The sequence below is a fragment of the Drosophila pseudoobscura genome, chromosome 3 (genome assembly GCF_009870125.1).
Source record: "Drosophila pseudoobscura strain MV-25-SWS-2005 chromosome 3, UCI_Dpse_MV25, whole genome shotgun sequence".
Taxonomy (NCBI): domain Eukaryota; kingdom Metazoa; phylum Arthropoda; class Insecta; order Diptera; family Drosophilidae; genus Drosophila; species Drosophila pseudoobscura.
In genome coordinates, this window is record NC_046680.1 from 1,471,739 (window position 1) to 1,490,834 (window position 19,096).

The 19,096-nt window shown below is 44.9% G+C and overlaps 1 protein-coding gene across 5 annotated transcripts in view; it reads left to right on the top strand.

The window, feature by feature from the left end:
* The window catches only part of Nipped-A (Transcription-associated protein Nipped-A), a 149,885-nt gene that overhangs the window by 73,180 nt on the left and 57,609 nt on the right, over nucleotides 1–19,096 (top strand). For all 5 annotated transcript variants that reach the window (XR_004468853.1, XM_033378556.1, XM_033378558.1 and 2 more), the window contains one exon: nucleotides 3,725–4,020. Coding sequence is in view for 4 of the 5 variants with exons in the window: in XM_033378556.1 (XP_033234447.1) it covers nucleotides 3,725–4,020 (296 nt within the window). In the remaining variant the exon portion in view is untranslated. The remainder of the gene's footprint in view (nucleotides 1–3,724; nucleotides 4,021–19,096) is intronic.

Below are 19,096 nucleotides of genomic sequence, written 5' to 3' on the forward strand. Positions count from 1 at the left end.
ACAGGTCAAGCAAGCCGTCAACAAAGTCATGTCGTGACATGGGCACTAGGATACTAGACTCGTTTACCGAAGACCAAACAGTTCCTGGCAAGTTGAAGTCACCGAGAACTATCATACGATCTTTATCAGATAGCGAGGAAGCAACAGCGGTTAAAGCGGACAAGTGCTGCTCATAAATTGAAATATCCGAAGAAGGTGGGATATACGAGCAAGTAATGAATATAGCGAAAGCGGGAAGAATCAGTTTTACACACAGGAATTCCAGTTCCTGTTGAACTTGGACTGTGAAGTGTTCTGACGTGAAGTAAGAGTCCAGACGAACGGTCCTTTCTAAAAGTTGTGTACCGACCTGCCAAAACCTCGGAACTAAGAATGTCCGGCTTTAACCAGGTTTCAGTAAACACAATAACGTGGGAAGCAAATGCAACACTATCCCGGAAAAGAATGCTGAGCTTACTACGCAAGCCTCTTACATTCTGATAGGTTACTAAAAGAGAAGTTAGTTTTTTGGAAAGGTTGGAGCAAGACGGGAAGTTGAGGAAGAGGAAGTTGAGGTTGAGGGTGGCACGCTGGAAAGATTTGGAAGCGATATGGGGGGCCTATTCTTCTTCTTTGCCTTAAACTCCTTCACCACCAAATGCTCCGGCCAAAATTTGGTGGAGCAAATGGTGTCAAATTGAGTTGGGGAGATGCTTATCTTAAACGACGCTATCTCCCTGGCATAAGAGAAGTTAAATTTCTCCACCTTTAAACCCACGGCTTTTATTTTGCTTTGAATGAAAGCAGTTACATCATTAGATGTGAGGTCAGGGGCCAGCCGTGAAACAAAAACTTGTCGTTTTGGTGGGACTCCCACCAGTGGTTTAGTCACCGCAGGTCTAGTACCTGTGGTGGCAATATCCGGAGGTCCGGAACGTCTATTTACTGGTGGGATCGGGATAGACGGGACAACTAGTGAACTTGCGGACACCACGGACACGGACGCAGCAGACGTACTTGGCTGCACATTCTCCGAGGCGATGAATTCGGCTACCGAATCTGCATCGCCAGCAGCTTTCGTTGCCTTTGGAGCGGCAAACGAGATCAACTGCTGCACACTTGGAGTGGTCGGAGTCAATTTTTCGGCGGCGCACGGCTGAGTGACGGTTGGCACTTGCAGGTCCCGCGGAGTGACATTTTTGCGCCTCGGAAACTCATTCAGCAGTTTTAAACCGCTAAACTGAGCCTCCATGGCTAGGAGCCGATCGTATTGGTTTTTAAAACCAACGGTCAGCTCCTTAAAGCCACTCCGCGTCTGCCTCATGAAAGCCACCATGTCTTTCTCCACCGCACGGCATGCCTCGCAACTGTAATGCAAGCCATTACGTTTGGCTATGGCATCGCTCACGAGGCCAGAAAATCCCGCGCATTTTGCGTGGACTACGCTGTCGCAGAGCCAGCAGGGGACATTTGGCTGATCGTGAGTGATCTGCTTCTTGCAGGTTTTTTTGGCGCAGACCACAGCGAATTCCATTTTATTTTTATTATTCAAATATTTTCTTAAGAAAATTTGCAAAAAAAATTAAAATCAAAAAAATTAAAAATTTCCAAAACAAATTGGTATCAGACCAATGTGCCAGACAACGCTCAAAGCGGAATTGGTAAGAAAAAAAAGAGAGCAGAGTGGAGAGCGGAGAGCGGTTATAGCGAATTTCCTCCGAAATTGATGAGGGCGAATAATCTCCATCGACTTCCCAAAACCGCCTTACAATATCGCACAAATTAGTCTCGCAAGCGGATCTTCAACGGCTGCTAGCGCCGCACGGGCTTTCTCAGAGTTTTTAATACTTCCTGACACTATCCAGCCAAGTTTCGTCTTCTGCAATGTTGGCAATTGGTCTGACAGTCGAATCTGTCCAAAGCGTATTAATTCGAAGAACAAACCAGCACCTATCAACAGATCGACACGCTGGGGCTTGGCGAAATTAGGATCAGCCAGTTTAAGATTATTTGGCATTGGCCAATCCTTTGCGTCTAGGCCGAAGTGCATTCCTGTGATTGAGGCAGTGATAATTGCAGAGAGGAAACCGTGATAGCTTTCGTCTTGAGATTGCAGGACGATATCTACAGCCTTGCTGGATGGTAGAATTGACTCTCCAATACCGGCGATTTGAACGTGAGACGGGTGAGGATCTAACTGCAGCTGATTGGCGAGTCTCGATGTTATAAAGTTAACCTGAGAAGCGGAATCCAAAATGGCACGACATGGAATAAGCGATCCAAAACGGCCCCTGACATATACGATTGCGGTAGCTAGCAGCACGTTTTGGCTAGGCAGAGATTTCTGACTCGAGGGGGGAGGGCTAGTATATTTGCTTGCTACTAGGCCACTTGCAGGATCATGCTGGGTCGATTCCGCGCTCGGCGACGGCAACTCAGCGTCAGCGCCCGACTGCATGTGCAGATAATGTTTTTTATCCCCAATTGGCCGACTAATTATTTCGAATTAAATAAAACTCGGCGCAGAAATAAAATTACGATATGTTCTTTAATGCGTGACATCCAAATTGCAAGTGTGGCTTGCCTGCCCTTTACATTGCCGCTCCGATCGCTAAGCGCAGCTTCGCTCGGCCGACGTCGGTAGGCAGACGCAAAGCGGAGATAGCGAAGAGTGAGCTGGCAGAGAGCGTTTAGCAGGGCAAGTACGCGCAAAGCTTTAACAAACAAATGAGTGACATAGACATAAGTAACAAACAAAATAAGCGGCTGAGGGCCAAGAATTAGGTGCTGTTTGGCAAGCAGCTAATCGGCTGGGTTCTGCTCCGAACAGTCTCAATGCAAAAACGGAACGCATCGCTGTGTGCGTGTGCAGCTGCGGGTCTGGCCATGCGTGTGAGAACATTACAGCTATGTTCTGGTCCCGCGCAATAACAACACAGCTATGCGCGTAAAACTAGCTACTTAAGCGGTGCAATATACTCATGAGCGTATGAATATGTCAATCGGAATATACATGAACATTGAACCAAAAAAACTACGAGGCTCATTTCTCAACAGTCATATTCTACGATTCTGCGTTTTTGGTTTTCTTGTATATTTAAAATTGTGGATGCCACAGATTTTCGTCTTTTGTAGTGGCGGAATTGGGCGGGGCGGAGTATTGAAATATACCTGTAACAGAGACATATCACAGAAGTCTGGATACAAAATTTCGTTGATCTAGCTCTCTTAGTCTTTGAGCACTATGCGCTAATAGGGACCGACAGACGGAAAAATCACCACAACTCTAATATACCCCTATACTCATTTTGAGTATCGGGTATAATAAACAAATAGGATAATATTTGCGAAAACCACTAACTAGAGAAATCACAAATGGATAAAATTTCACAGTGCGGTTTTTTTTTGTCGCTGGTTGTATGGTTATGTTATGTTATGTTATGTTATGTTAATACGGTTGACATTTAAAAATGGTATTTATTTGTTTAATTAACATACGTTTGACAGAACTGGGCTTCACAGAACCCTTGAAAATATTCATACAAAAATACTAAAATCGCGATTTTCCGGTCGGCGGTCACGTTTCCGATTTTATATATAGCCTATAAACATCCTGGGGCTGAAATACAAATCAACATCAACATTTTTGCATGCTGATAGAGATAGTGGTCGCCTCCATATAATTTAAAATATAATACCCGCATCCGTTTAAGTAAATTATTAATATTAAACAAATTTATTTCAGATTTATCAAATACCTATCATAAACTATTTTTTCACGAGTTGCTCACGTTAAGTGAAGCTGAAGATGCAACATTGGCCAAATTGGATTGTTATAAAAACGTGGCCAATCTCATACCTCTCAGGACTAGTGCTTTACGTGCACTGGCTGCATGTCATTATATATCTGATATTGGTTATAAAGAAAAAATTATTAATATAATTTTTAAAGTAATGGAAAATGATAAATCAGAGCTTCAAGAAACTGCGTATCTCTGCATGAAGCATTTTATAACTGGAATCACACTTGAAAAAGAAAAGGTAAGCTTCACAGGTATTCAATAAAATTATGTAATAGCAAAAAAAACCCTATCATCAAACCCACTTTTTCTTACCTGTGCCTCCGAAAACAGAAAAATAGGACTATATTGATTTCGTGTAGTCCATCGCTTTTTTTTGGCAAGGCATGGTTTTTCAGTCTTAGTCTTTTTATGTGTGCAGTTTTATACACACCTCTTTTCGTCGTTGATAATCTTTATTCTATATTTTGATAGACGAGTCTTGCGAATTGGCTGTTTCACTCAAAATAGCTCTTCTGTCTGCTTGAAAAACTACTATTTATTTCCTAAGAGCAATGGAAAGTACAATATTTTTTGCCAGACCGTCTTAAGCCCACATAAAAAAGTTCGCAAGAATATGCCGTGCATGTCCGTGTGAAAATCAAGGTGTTCCCAAATCTAATCCGCAAACTTACAGTTTGGCCTTGAGATGTATTGATTTTCATTGCGACTGACAATCTAATAGGAAATTCAATGCGTTTGAACTCGTGAATTTGAATTCATCAAAGAACTCGTGGTTCTCCACTTTGAACACTTTGTGATTTGAAGATAACAACGACTTTTCAACAAGTCGTCCAGCTCGCCAATAATGTGGCTGGCTTTTTGGGAATGAAGGGTATAGTATTTGAATAACTCATGCTCATTTAATAGGCTATTGTGGACACAACAAGCATCCACACGATTTTCGAGTCTACTCTACTCAGCACCAGCTCTTTTCCGGGATAGTTTTACATTTGCTTCCCACTTTATTGTGTTTGTCGAAACCTGATTAAAGCCGGAAATTCTTAGTTCCGAGGTTTTGGCAGTTCATTACACAACTTTTAGATAGGACCGTTCGTCTTGACGTGCAGGAGGGGTTCTGATTGCAGTGGACTGCATAGTAGTGCACGCAAAATGCGCTGGATTTTCTGGCCTCGTGAGTGATACTATAGCCAAACGCAATGGGTTGCATTGCAGTTGCGAGGCATGCCGTGCGGTGCAGAATGATATGGTGGCTTTTATGAGGCAGACGCGGAAGGGCTTTAAGGAGCTGACCGTTGGCTTTAAAAAGCATTATGATCGGCTCCTAGCCATGGAGTCTCAATTTGGCAGTCTGCAACTGCTGAATGAGTCTCCGAGGCGTAAAAGGGTCACTCCGCGGGATCTGCAAATGCCAACAGTCACTCAGCAGCTCGTTGCCGAAAAACTGACTCCGACCAATCCCGGTGTGCAGCAGTTGATCTCGTTTGCCACTCCAAGGGAAACGACAGCTGCTGCCGATGCAGATTAGGTAGCCGAATTCATCGCTGCAGAGAACGTGCAGCCAAGTACGTCTGCAGCGTCCGTGTCCGTGGTATCCGCAATCTCGCTAGCTGTCCCGTCTATTCCGATCCCACCAGTGATCAAAAGGTCCGGACCTCCGGATATTGCCACCACAGGTACTAGGCCTGTGGTGCCTAAAACACTGATGGGAGTCCCAACAAAACGACAAGTTTTTGAACTAACATCTAATGATGTAATTGCTTTTATTCAAAGCCAAATAATAACCGTGGGTTTGGTGAAGAAATTTAACTTCTTTTAAGCCAGGGAGATAGCCTCGTTTAAGCTAAGCATCTCCCCAACTCAATTTGACACCATTTGCTCCGCTAAATTTTGGCCGGAGCATTTTGTGGTGAAGGTGTTTAAGGCTAAGAAGAAGAATAGGCCCCCCATAACTCTAACAAATCATTCCATTGTGCCACCCTCAACCTCAACTTCCTCATCCTCTCGTCCTGCTTCCACCTCTCCAAAAAACTAACTTTTCTTTTAGTAACTTATCAGATTATTAGAGGCTTACGTAGTAAACTTAATGCCGGACACTCTTAGTTCCGAGGTTTTGGCTGGTCGGTACACAACTTTTAGAAAGGACCGTTCGTCTCGACGTGCAGGAGGGGTTCTGATTGCAGTGGACTCTATCTTCACGTCGGAACACTTCACAGTCCAAATTCAACAGGAACTGGAATTCCTGTGTGTAAAACTGATTCTTCCCGCTTTTGCTATATTCATTACTTGCTCGTATATTCCACCTTCTTCGGATATCTCTATTCATGAGCAGCATTTGTCCGCATTAACCGTTGTTTCTTCCTCGCTATCTGATAAAGATCATATGATAATTCTTGGTGACTTCAACTTGGCAGGAACTGCCTGGTCTTCGGTAAACGAGTCTAGTAACCTAGTGCCCATGTCACGACATGACTTTGTTGACGGCTTGGTTGAACTGTCCCTGTCAATCATGTGAAAAATTCCTTGGGTCGATTGCTTGATCTGTTCTTTGTATCGGGTCCGACCATAGTGCTGCTAAACCGAGCCATTCCGCTCACTATGCCTGAAGACGCCTACCACCCTACTTTCGAGGTGTCGCTAGATATAGGACCAACTGTATTGGATCAGTCGAGTAGGCTATTCCAAAGTGTCCTCTGCTTTCGTAAGGCCGAGTTTGCGAAGCTTAATAACCTCATTAGGGATTTTGATTGGTCCGCTTTGTACTTGTGCGCTGATGTCATAAAAGCCACAAACATTTTTTACAATGCTCTTGGTACATTTTTTGATTTTTGTGTCCCGCTTTCTTGTCCGATTAAATCTGGAAAACCGCCTTGGTTTACCAAAGAGTTATCCAGTCTAAAACCTTAAAATCAAGACTATACAAAATTTCAAGAGTTGTTAAGTTAAGTTGTTCACACTGTCTTTTGATTCTTTTTGCTTCCGCATGATCTAAGGAATTGTTTATAATTCCTCTCCATAAAAAAGGTAGCAGGTCTGACGAAAAATTAAATTTTAGAGGTATAGCAAAGTTATCCGCTATTCCCAAAATTTTTGAGAAGGTATAAACTCCGCACGTGGAACATCTCTGCAAGTCACATATCTCCAACTCAGCATGGATTTATAAGGCGGCGATCAACCAACTCTTTCATTATTAAAGGCTTTCAAGGTTACTTACAGACGGATGTTATTTACACCGACTTTAGTGAAGATTTCGACTCTGTAAACCGTTCCCTTTTAGCGCATAAACTTGACCTTTTTAGGTGTCCGCCCAACCTCCTGAGATGGATTTCTAGCTATCTTTGTTCCAGGCATAGCTCGCAAACAACGGTCAACACTTTTTCCCTTTGCTGTCTCGTCACTGACAAAACAGAAAAAGACCACGGTCTCTCACTGAGCAGAACACTTTTTGTCTCTTCGCTTGTGTTATGTGTTTTGTGTTTTCGGTTGAGCCCGACAAACAATCGTGTCTCACAATAACAACTTAGAGAGACACTTTGGTCAAACGCTCACAGCAAAAGTGTCTTTAAATGAGCAGAACCAAAATAGTGTCTGAATAAAGTGTTTTTAGTTTTTTTTTCGTGTATATGTTTATTTATTCATGTTTTCCGCATCTTTTGGGCTATTGTATTGTAATATGTATATTTATTTGCAAAATTGGCAATAGAACATTTTCGTTTTGCTTTTCACGATTCATTTTAAGCTCCAATAGTCAAACCGTATAGAATTCACAAAAATTGATCGTTGCCATAAGCATCACACGTACGAGCACGCATACATACGAAAAACACACTTTGTTCGTTCACTCGCGATACGATGCTCAGTGAAAAACAGGAACAAAAGAGAAGTGAAAAAATCGGTCTTTGCTTGAGCGAAGAGCGAGTTGAGCAAAAACAGATTTTATCGGGTATTTTCAGTCCCTTGTCTCAATGTGTCGGTCAATGAGAGGTTTTTATCTGACACGCCGAAAGTATCAACCGTTATTTGCGAGGTCTGGGTCCAGGTCCTCTTCCAAAACTCCCTCTCTTTACCAGTAAAGGTTTCTTCGGGAGTACCACAGGGAAGCCTTCTAAGCCCCTTACTCTTCATACTCTTTACTCTCGAGTACTTATGTGTGCATGGTGTTGTGCAAACTTTTTACACCTTAATGCCTCGAAATGCAATGTTCTGACATTTCATCGTTCTAGCCCCTTGTTGGCTCCATATACCCTATGTGGTGGTTCTCTTGAGAGAATTACCCCGGTGGATGATCATGGTGTTATATTAGACACCAAGCTTAGGTTTTCTGAACCATTATTGCCATTGTAAATAAGGCCATGGGTGTGGTTGGGTTTATAAAGAGGAGGTCAGAGGAACTTGATAACCCCTATATGACAAAGACTCTCTATATCTCGCTAGTTCGTCCGATCATAGAATACGGCTCCTGTATATGGTGCCCTCAGTACAAAGTACACCAGGACCGTATAGAATCAGTACAAAAAAAATTTTTACGTTTTGCTATGCAAAGCTTAAGTGAAATTGCCACAGCTGCACCGCTCGCTGTGCGTGGGGCAAACTTTTGGCTTAATTTAACCTCCGGCTAACTGCGTAGTAGAAACATTTGGGAGAAGCGTTCAGAAAGCGTTCTATCACGTGTGCTTATCGGCAACGGCGCTGCTCTGCGCTGACAGAAAGCGTGCAAAATATAATAAATTTGCAGCTCCACCCGCAGGAACGTGACATTCAAATTTCAGATTTATCAGTCCATAAAATAGGCCAAATATAAGCCTGCCAAAAGAGCTGATGCCAAACAGTGGTTGCGCCCGGAGAACGACTAGCGAAAAGGCTGAAAGGTTTCTGAGCCAAGCCCAAAACTATGCAACGAAAGCCGGAGCTTACACCACCATCATGTAGAACGAGTGGCCTGGCCCTGTCTTATTTTCTCTGTCAACGAAACTCGGCAGATCTTATTCCAAATTCCACTCCAGCCTCTCCGGAGGTACCCCATGGCCATGCCCCTGAAGGTTAAAGCAGTGCACATTCTTCTTTTCGATTCTTAAGCTTATAAATCAATTAAAACGGATGCTATTGAATCCCATCACTCATCGAATCTCTACTTATGGCATCGAATCGCTAATCGATGCAAGAAAATTACATACAAAAGTGCATTAAGCTGGTGATTTGCTTTCGCTTTTCTATGGGTCCATAATCAATGCGAGTACCTACATATTTACGTGTGTATTTATGTGTGTCCTTCATCCTCCTGTCATTTGCTGTTTGTGTGCTAAGTCCCCTAATTAGGTCAAACAAAGGGCCCTGCCACGCACTCTCCGACGCTGTCCGCACAAAATCAGAGAATGAAACACGTTAGCAGCAGCGGCAACAAGGACTCCAGACATCAGGTGGCTCTTAACTGAAACAAGAGCCCCAACAATAGCTTCAGGGAACACTCTTTTGAGCGGCAGATTGTCTGGATTATCGCTGAAACGATACTCTCGGCGCCTGGGTCCATCCGGCGATCGTTCAGTGTACATCTGCGTACATAAATCACGCGAATGAATAAATAAATTATAGTAAAAACAAAGCCATCAAAATGCGATAAGAGGTGAAGAAAGCAAAGGAGCTCGAAAATGTTTTCGGTCTCCCACATGAAAAAATATACGTATCTACAGTTCATATGTATATTTATTTATGGTTTTTCTTGTTGCTTTTTGGCTCTGCGGCTGTTGCGATAACAATGCTTGTGTGTGGGACAGAGACAGAGACAGAGACAGGGAGAGGAGGCGCACATAGAGTTAGAAAGACAGGAGGAGGTGCAGGTATTGTTGAGAATTGTAGAAAAATACTCGTACAAGTTCAATTTAATTGTTGATAAGAAGCCAGCAGCAGACGCAGGGGCAGACGACGAGGCAACTGTGGACGGAGTGGATGGGGCAGGGGCGGGGGCATTCCAATCAAATAAATTGTATTTATTTTTAAGGCTCTTTTATAGATTTGAGATTGAAGTGATTTGTGATAACAAACAAACGGAGCGCAAGAGACAGAGAGAGAAAGAGACAGAGAGAGAAAGAGAGAGAGAGAACGACACCCTGCTGATCTGTCGGAACTTCTACTACGACTACTCGTATTGCTCAAGTCGAATAAAAACGCTTAGTTTGTAAACCAAAGCCGAATCCTTTTGCAATCAATTCTTCTATTTTGACACCTCAGCTATGGACGTACATAGGCTCACTCCCTTTAGCTTTTGCCATTCGATTTTCGTCTAATTTCTTAAGCGTACACCAAATCGATGCATCTGTGTGCAACTGTCTCTGCGTGGCAGTGTTTGTGTTTATCTGTGTATATGGTAAATTACTTGTTAGACGTTGCCACTTGCATTCCTTTCTGGCAAATGCAACAAAATGCTTTGCAATGCACAATTCGCATGCACCTTTCAAATTTTGGTTGTTGTTTCTTTTTTTGTTGTTTGCAGTTTCGCCTAATCTCTGCGTTTGACTTGCAATCGGTATTTTCTTGTTTCTTTTTCGTTGTTGTAGTTTTTTTTACTCTAGTAGTAATTTACTCTAGTAGACTGCTATTAGTAAACCTCCCATCCTTAGTTAACCGTACAAAAATGCTTGGTGTGATGACAGCCCTGATCTGTTGAGCCGCATAAACTTTACGATTCCTATAAGACTTACTAAAAATGTTATACCGTTGTTCCTTCCACTTTATTGATCGAATAATTCCTTGCATGAACCGTTTAGGGTCTTATGCTCTACCATAACATATACACCACTAATTCTCTTCCTCTTATTAAATTACTAATCCTTACACACCTTTCTAGTAAGTAGTAATTAGTAATTATACCCGATACTCAAAATGAGTATTGGGGTATATTAGATTTGTGGTAAAAGTGGATGTGTGTAACGTCCAGAAGGAATCGTTTCCGACTCCATAAAGTATATATATTCTTGATCAGCATCAATAGCCGAGTCGATTGAGCCATGTCTGTCTCTTATAGTCTTTGAGCACTAGGCGCTGAAGGGGACGGAAAGACGGACAGTCCGTCCCCCGTAAAACCAAAAACGCAGAATCGTAGAGGATGACTATATGTTCTAGAGTGTAAAATCTCAACCAGATCGTATAATTATTACAGCCAGAATCAAGAAAACAATTTCATTCTTTCTCGCTCTGTCTCTCTCTACTAACAGGTTTCATGGTCGATTTTGCAATTGAAAAATATGAGTTCAAGTATCTCAGAACCTATAAGAGCCAGAGCAACCAAATTTGTTATCCACACTCCTGTGATATCGGACCTTGACCGTTTTGTGTCAAAATTGCAATTTGCACTGGCTACGCAGCGCCCGACGTCACGCTCAGACTAATTTTCTGTCTCTTTCGCACGTACTCTTTGTCGTTTCGTTTAATAATAGCGGCGTCTGCCGGAGGAGAGCCATACTGACTTAGTATCGGGTATAACTGTAGAGTTGCGGTGTCCGCAGCAACTCATAACGTTCGCCCTCGTTTTTTATTAATTCTTGGGGAGAAGCATTGTTGTGGATGCCCTATAGTCTTTTATCACTAACCATACAGTACATAGATGTGCCAGTTCATGCAACGAAAATGTCGTACATCGAAAAGCATTGGTTAAAGCATTCTTAATCTTCAACAATTCTGATTGATATCATCTAAATGATACCATAGAAAATTTAATAACTCTCAGCTGTGAATTCCTGGAGAAGGATTCAGGCTGGGCAATACAAAGTTTTAAATATTTTGAACTTACCATGTGTTTGAGATGCCAAGCTTTTTTGGCACCTATGTGTTTCAAAATGAAAAGAGAATTTGGGTTAAACTTTATAATTCGTATTTAATCTTGGTGGCTTAGCGGATGCCGATTGCTTGCTATGGCCAGATAAAATTTATGCGAGATCGATATGGGTTAGCATAGAACTGAACTATAGACGACGGCGTTAGATCAAAGTGATTGCCGAAGTGGCGGCAGCAGATCAAAGTAATTGCCGAAGTGGCGGCGGCAGAGAGCCCCTTTAGCGGGAGAGCGCAGCAGCTCTGCAGAAAGTCAACGTTTTACAACATAGGCGGCTCTTTCTGCTCATACAATAATAATGCTTAAAGTTACAGTTATTATTTGGCGGCTGGCCCGAACATACTCCCCCGTTGCGAGCTATTCTCTCAACAGATTCTTCCTTAAGGGGCAGCAAACATAGCCGAATGACGGTCCTCCTGGTTTTTCCTGAGGAAAAACCTGTCCTGTCTTCAGGTCAGCGACGCGACACACTCCGTCCTTGCCCATAACGAAATCGACTACTCTAGCCAGTGGCCAACGCATTGGAGGAAGATTTTCGTCCTTCACCAGAACGAGATCGTTCTTGCAGATGTTTTGCGCGGAGGTACGCCACTTCGCGCGCTCTTGCAAAAGAGTGAGATACTCTTCGCGCCAACGGCTCCAAAATATTTGCTCTAGTTGGGTGACCCGCTGCCACCCATCCAAACGATTGTAGTTCAGCTTCGTTAGGTCAGGCTCGAGGATTTGCTCATGGGGGCCGCCTAGGAGCAGATGAGAAGGAGTCAAAACGTCTAAATCATCAGGATTTTCTGAAAGCGAGAGCAAAGGGCGAGAGTTAACAACTGCAGTGATCTGACAGATCAGAGAGCGCAGCTCGTCGAAGCTAAGCACAGATGGTCCAACTGAGCGGTACAGGTGATATTTTGCGGCCTTCACCGCCGCTTCCCACAACCCGCCAAAATGCGGAGAGCGTGGTGGGATGAAACGCCAGTCGATCGAGTCAGCCAAGATCGAGTCATGGACCTGCTTCATATGCGGTTGGCTCAGACGAAGCTTCTTTAGCTCCAGAAGCTCGTTCTTGGCCCTAACGAAGTTTGTCACATTGTCCGACCAAATTTGATTTGGCCTTCCTCGAGTGGTAGTAAAACGCGCCTCCTTTATAGCCTGTATAGCCTTAGAAGTGAAGCAGATGAATACGCTAATGTAGCACTTGATCGGAGGCCTCGTGCGGATTTCTGATCGGTAGAAATAAGGTCCACATTAATCTACTCCAGTGATTTCAAAAGCTCGAGATCCTTCCAAACGTTCCTTAGGTAGGTCTCCCATGATGTTTTCAACCATGCGCGGCCTAGTCCTGAAGCATCTCACACATCTGCTGACGACACTTGACACTGCTTTAAAACCTCCAATGGGCCAATATTCCAGCCGAATTTTGGATAGCAAGGCGCGAGGTCCGGCATGGAGGTTTCTTTCGTGATAATATCTTATCAGCGCAAAGGTAATGGAATGTCCCTTTGGCAGAATGAGCGGGTGCTGAACGTCAGATCATAGCGATGAGTTGCCAAGACGACCTCCAACTCTAAGTAGCCCAGAATGATCGATGAACGGGTTGAAGGAACTAATATAACTGGATTTCATGACTTGACCATTGCGCCGAATCTCCTTTATGTCCATCCACAAATTTGCCAGCTGAATGTGTCGAAATAGAATATGCGTTCCTTTACGAATATCAGAAACGGTGAGTCCTGGATGCCTAAGACGATGTATAAATTTATGCATTGTAAGGAAATTCTCAGGCCGAGGTACAGCTTCTCAGTCTGTCCAGGGCCCGGTCCTTCCCCACAGCAAAATTTGTTGTGTGAGGACCTAAGGGGAGAGCCGCTCGTGGCGAAAGCGCGCCCGTGGGGTGGATCGTGGGACGGTCGGGCCTGTCCCGGCCACGAGGCGTGGGTGAAACCGTGCTTGGGAGCTGCAGAGACGTGCGTTGGGGGTCATGTGTGGCGGGAGAAGAGGTTTGGATCAGGGATCGGAAGGGTATGGGAGAGGGGAGCCCAGCTTAGTAGATGCCGCATGATCCACGACTCACATCTGCGTCGCCAGGTCCCCAGGGCGAGGGTGTAGGAGAGGGAACCCAGCTTTGCGAATGCCGCGTGAATCCACGACTCACATACAGCATCGCCGGGTCCCCAGGGGGAAAAGGTACAGGAGAGGAAAAAACCCAGCTTGGTGAATGTCGCGTGATCCACGACTTACATCCACTTCGCCGGGCCTCCCGGGAAACGAGGGGGAGGGGAAGTGAGTGACTCCTACGGGCGAATGTCCTGAGACAGGTGGGTGGAGGTTGGTGTCTTTATTATTTTCGGATCATTTCCCTACTTAAAATCCCGCGCCTGCAGCGGGGAAATAAGCGCCAAAAAAACTTATATTAAACAACATGTGGGCATGGATATGTAAAACAACTGCGGGAATGTTCTGTCTATACCTGCCTACTGCACCGATCTGTTCCCCCCCAGAGCTCACATACGTGAGGTGGCTCACCCTTGTTTCCCTCCTTTGGGGTCCTGGTATCCCGCGGCGGGTCCTCGTCACTTCGGCTTATCTCGTACACCGCGTGGTCACAGCTTGTTCTTTTCTTTTTATACGGCGCGCTCTCGGCTTATTTTTCCGCCACACAACCGGTCTTGTTCAGCCCTCGGAGATCACTCTTGAGCCTGGCCCGCGCTGGACCGTGCCAGGCCTCTGCTTTGTCTTTTTCCAGCTTCTCTGCCGCTTCGTGGCTGCGCAGCTTCGGCTGTCGGCCTCGGCGGCGTGGGCGATCGGCTGCGTCTGTGTATTCTCTGCTTCGCCGTCGGCTCTTTCCTCGGCTGCGTGGGCGTAAGGCCGATCGGCGGCTTCTCTGCCGCTTCGCTCTCTTTACTCTGTGTATAGCCGTTGCGTTCTCTTCGTTGCGTTCTCTTCGTTGCGTTCTCTCTTTCGTGTGTGTTCTCTTACTAATAGAAAAAAACCCCACTGTTTTGGTTTTCTTAGCCTATTTCTTATTTTAATTAAGGAACTAAGGATTCATTTGTCTGTCTTGGTAATAATAATAGTACTAGTAATATAATGAGATAATGAGATAAAGATAACAGGAGATAATAATGAAACTAGGTAACAACCGTCGGGGCGGTCCCTTCAAGGGGTGGTGTCGTGATCTCTATTGTGGAGGCTTATGCCTTCACAGCATGTAGGCGAATGTGCGCTGCATGCGAAAGAATGAATTCGCAAATTTGCATCTGGACGTGAGATCGGCATGTGGAGACGTGATTAGCAATACCCTCTTGCGAAGCTCCAAAGTTGCAATGTTGTTAGCAGGAGATACAGGCCACTTATCCTTGGAGCCTAGCAAAAAGGATGGGCCGTGAAACCATAGCTCTGACTGGATAAGATGGTTGGGAAGCGAGCCTCTCGAGAGAATATCAGCAGGATTTAAAGATGTGGGAACATAGCGCCATTCCATGGCTGCCGTCAACTCCTGAATTGATGCCACTCGATTTGCCACGAAAACTTGAAATTTAGCTGGCTCGTCCCTAATCCAAGATAATGCTGTTGACGAATCCGACCAGCAATAGAACCGACCTGTGTCCTGTGATTCCCATGTCTCCGACCTGTGATTCCCATGTCCTTTACATTCTGCATGCTTTTCGTAAGCAAATGGGCTCCACTTAATTCCAGCTTAGGAATCGATATAGTCTTTAGCGGCGCCACTCGCGACTTTAAGCACAAAACGTGGCTCGAAGACTGGGCATCCCTGTACACGACATACACGCAAGCGCCATATGCTTCTAAGCTGGCATCACAGAATCCTTGAACTTCTGTAGCCACACTAGAACGAAGAACCAAGCGAGGAAATGAGATCTGAGAAATAGTTGCCAAACTATTTCTCAAGTCCATCCAAGTTGAATGCAACGCTGAGGGTAGGCTTTCATCCCAATCCAAATTTTCTCTCCAAAGCTGCTGAAGAAAGATTTTGCACCTGACAATGACTGGATTTATCAATCCAAGAGGGTCGTAGAACCGCGCAATCGTAGATAAAACCGACCGCTTTGATGGCTTTGAGTTTGTATCCAGTGCGGACAAGGCAAAAAGAAGCTGATCCGAATCAGGGTCCCACGCTAAGCCGAGAGTTTTGGCTATGTCGCTTCCATCATTAAACTTTAGGAACTTCTCTATGTCATCTTCAGGGGTTCCCTCACGTACTTCCTGGTGACTGGAGCACCATTTCCTAAGTCTAAAGTTTCCACGGGACAGTAAAGCTGATGTTCGGTGCATCTTGTCCATGACCTATGCGACCGAATTATGTATAGTATACACTGATACAAATTGTCGGGTCGAGACACTCGTACGCAGCGGTACATTTTACAAATGTCCCCAGTGAGAGCGACTGGATATTTCCCAAAGCGAATCAATATGTTGAACAATGCAGGCTGAATAACAGGGCCTGTCATCACCACATTATTTAGAGAATATCCAGTTGATGTAGCTGCGGATCCATCGAAAACGACACGGAGTTTTGTCGTCGTACTGTCCTCCTTTAGGACACCGTGATGAGGCAAGAAATATTTGCAGAGGCTACGGGAATCAGGGTTGACTTGGTGCATATGATGCAAATCAATGTACTCCCTCATAAAGGCGGAATACCGCTCCTTGAGTGTAGGATTACGCTCCAGTTTTCGCTCCAGACTGATGAACCGTCGATAAGCCTGAGCATAAGATTCTCCTAAACGATCAGTATTGTTATTTAGCGGCAGACGAACTGCATACTCCCCGGATGGCAACCGTGAAAGGTGGCTTACGAAATGTGCTTCACAATCGTCTTCTTCTTTGGTATTCAACCCAACCTCCACACAATTCTCGACTTCCCAAAACATACGAAGAGTTTTATCCAACCTTGCTTCCATCTCAGCTATCGAATCTGGACAATTGTGCGTGGCCAAAAGCGCCGAGCTTGATACCTTCTGTCCACCACCAGATACGATCCACCCAAGCCGGGTCTTCTGCAGAAGAGGCAGTCCATCGGTGAGTTTGATTTGCCCTACGCAGAGGAGATCATAAAAAACGCTCGCACCAATGAGAAGATCAACCCGTTGAGGATTGAAAAATGCAGGATCAGCGAGCTGAATGTTAGATGGAATACGCCAATCGGATACATTTACTGCCATACTTGGTTGAGAATCGGTCGGTAATCGTGGGGGCGATGAGAGCAGTAAGCGTAGTTGTGTAAGCAGAGGTGCGAGAATGCATACAAATGCTTATGGTGGATCCCTCAGTAGAAACGCTGGTATCGCCCAGCCCAGACACAAGTGCAGACGATTGAGTTCTCCTAAGCTGAAGCTGCTGGGCGAACCTGGATGTGACGAGATGCAGCAGCGATCCTGAATCTAAGATGGCACGACAAGGAACTAAAACGCCAGACCGATTCTTCACGAGAACCACGGCTGTAGCCAGAAGCACGACATCAGAGTGAAGACCTTGGGCAGCAAGAGAGGTAGACGAAGGTAGAGACGAGCTGCTAGAAATTTGAGCAACGGAAAGAGTGTCCGGTTGAACGGTAAGATCGGGAGGAGTAATACCTGGGCAGCTTTGTGTTGTGGGCTGTATACTATCGAAGTGCAACAAACTATGATGCCTACCGCCGCATACTCGACATTTTCCACTATTGCATGCGCGGGTCCGGTGCCCCGGTTTTAGGCAATTGAAGCATAGGGAAACTTCTTCACTTCTTTGTGGCGCAGAAACGGTGAGAGATTTCCGAATATCTTGCACGAGTATATTCCATGGCCCGCTGAGTGGCAAAAGACGCATACAGACGGGTCGGCGGAAGAGTTGGAAGCTACAAACGTTTTCTTAACCTGCGTATAGGAATGGTTTTTTCCCACCTGATCGCTACTAGCATGTGTCGCTGTAGCATATTCCAATCGCTCCATTTTCTGGCAGCGTTGCTGCAAGAATTCGAAGAATTCCTCTGCGGTAGGTATAGCATCCGACCATTTGGTTTGCTTCTTCGAATCCAACTTCTGCACCAGCATGTTGATGACCATGAATCCTGAAATCTCCTCAACAGTTCCCAAAGTCTGGAACGCTCGCATGTGTAAATTGACTGCATCCGAAAACTTCCGAAGCCTTTTAGCAAAAGGCGAGTCTACCCTCTTTAGCCCAAGAATCTTCTTGATGTGTGCCTGGAAAACAAGTCTTTTGTTATTAAAGCGTTTATTAAGTATATCCAGAGCCGCACGATAATTGGCACTGGAGAGCTCCAACGATCGAACCGAATCTAAAGCCGCATCAGCGAGGCAAGAGCGAAGGTGCTGGAATTTCTCGTTGTCACTGAGATCCGCATCCGCTTCAATCACCGATTTGAACATTGCCATAAAATCCGAAAACTCGACGTATCCACCAGAAAACTTAGGAACTTTCAGCTCAGGAAGTCGATGCTTGTGACCCATGATGATGGTACTATGTCCGGAATGGCTTGGCAGAGTCGTAGAATGGGCAGCGGCGTGTGAATGGCTTACTTCAACAGCAGCCAGCAACTCAGCTTTCAACGATATGAAAAGAGTATCGAAGATTTCGCGCAGCTCACTCCCAATCTCGTTTTGATCGAGAGCCTCCAACTCATTATGGGCCTTATTAAATTCCGCTCGAATTTCTGCCAACATATCAAGGCGCACCTCGACTTCCGCGGCGGTCAGCTTGTCGATTTTATTCCCCGCGAAGGATTCGCCAAGCCTGTGCAATCGATCATATAATGACTGACTTTTACGCTTATTTCCGCCCGCGCCTGTATTCGGATCGTTGTCCATGTTAACCGTTGTGCAATTCGACACAACAACGGAAAATGAAATACCGCTTAAGCGACGATGTATAGACGCGAGAGCGAGAATGCAAGACACGAAAAGTCAAGAACCGCGGCTGCAGCTGCGCAGAGAATGAGAGATTCGACGCTTAAAGTTCCGGAATTTGTCTATAAATATTCCAGCCGCACTCTCACTGAATTTGCACTTTAAACTGTTTTTAATGTGCACACAAATGTATTTGTTGGTAGTTAAACTACCCAACAACACAATATTGTATAATTAATAAGTGTTTTAACGGAACGCGATTAAGCAATGGTTTTATATCACGTCGGGGGGTCACCAATGTTTGAGATGCCAAGCTTTTTTGGCACCTATGTGTTTCAAAAATGAAAAGAGATTTTGGGTTAAACTTTATAATTCGTATTTAATCTTGGTGGCTTAGCGGAAGCCGATTGCTTGCTATTGCCAGATAAACTTTATGCGAGATCGATATGCAACCAATGCGCAGAGGGGTTAGCATAGAACTAAACTATAGACGACGGCGTTAGATCAAAGTGATTGCCGAAGTGGCGGCAGCAGATCAAAGTAATTGCCGAAGTGGCGGCGGCAGAGAGCCCCTTTAGCGGGAGAGCGCAGCTGCTCTGCAGAAAGTCAACGTTTTACAACACAGGCGGCTCTTT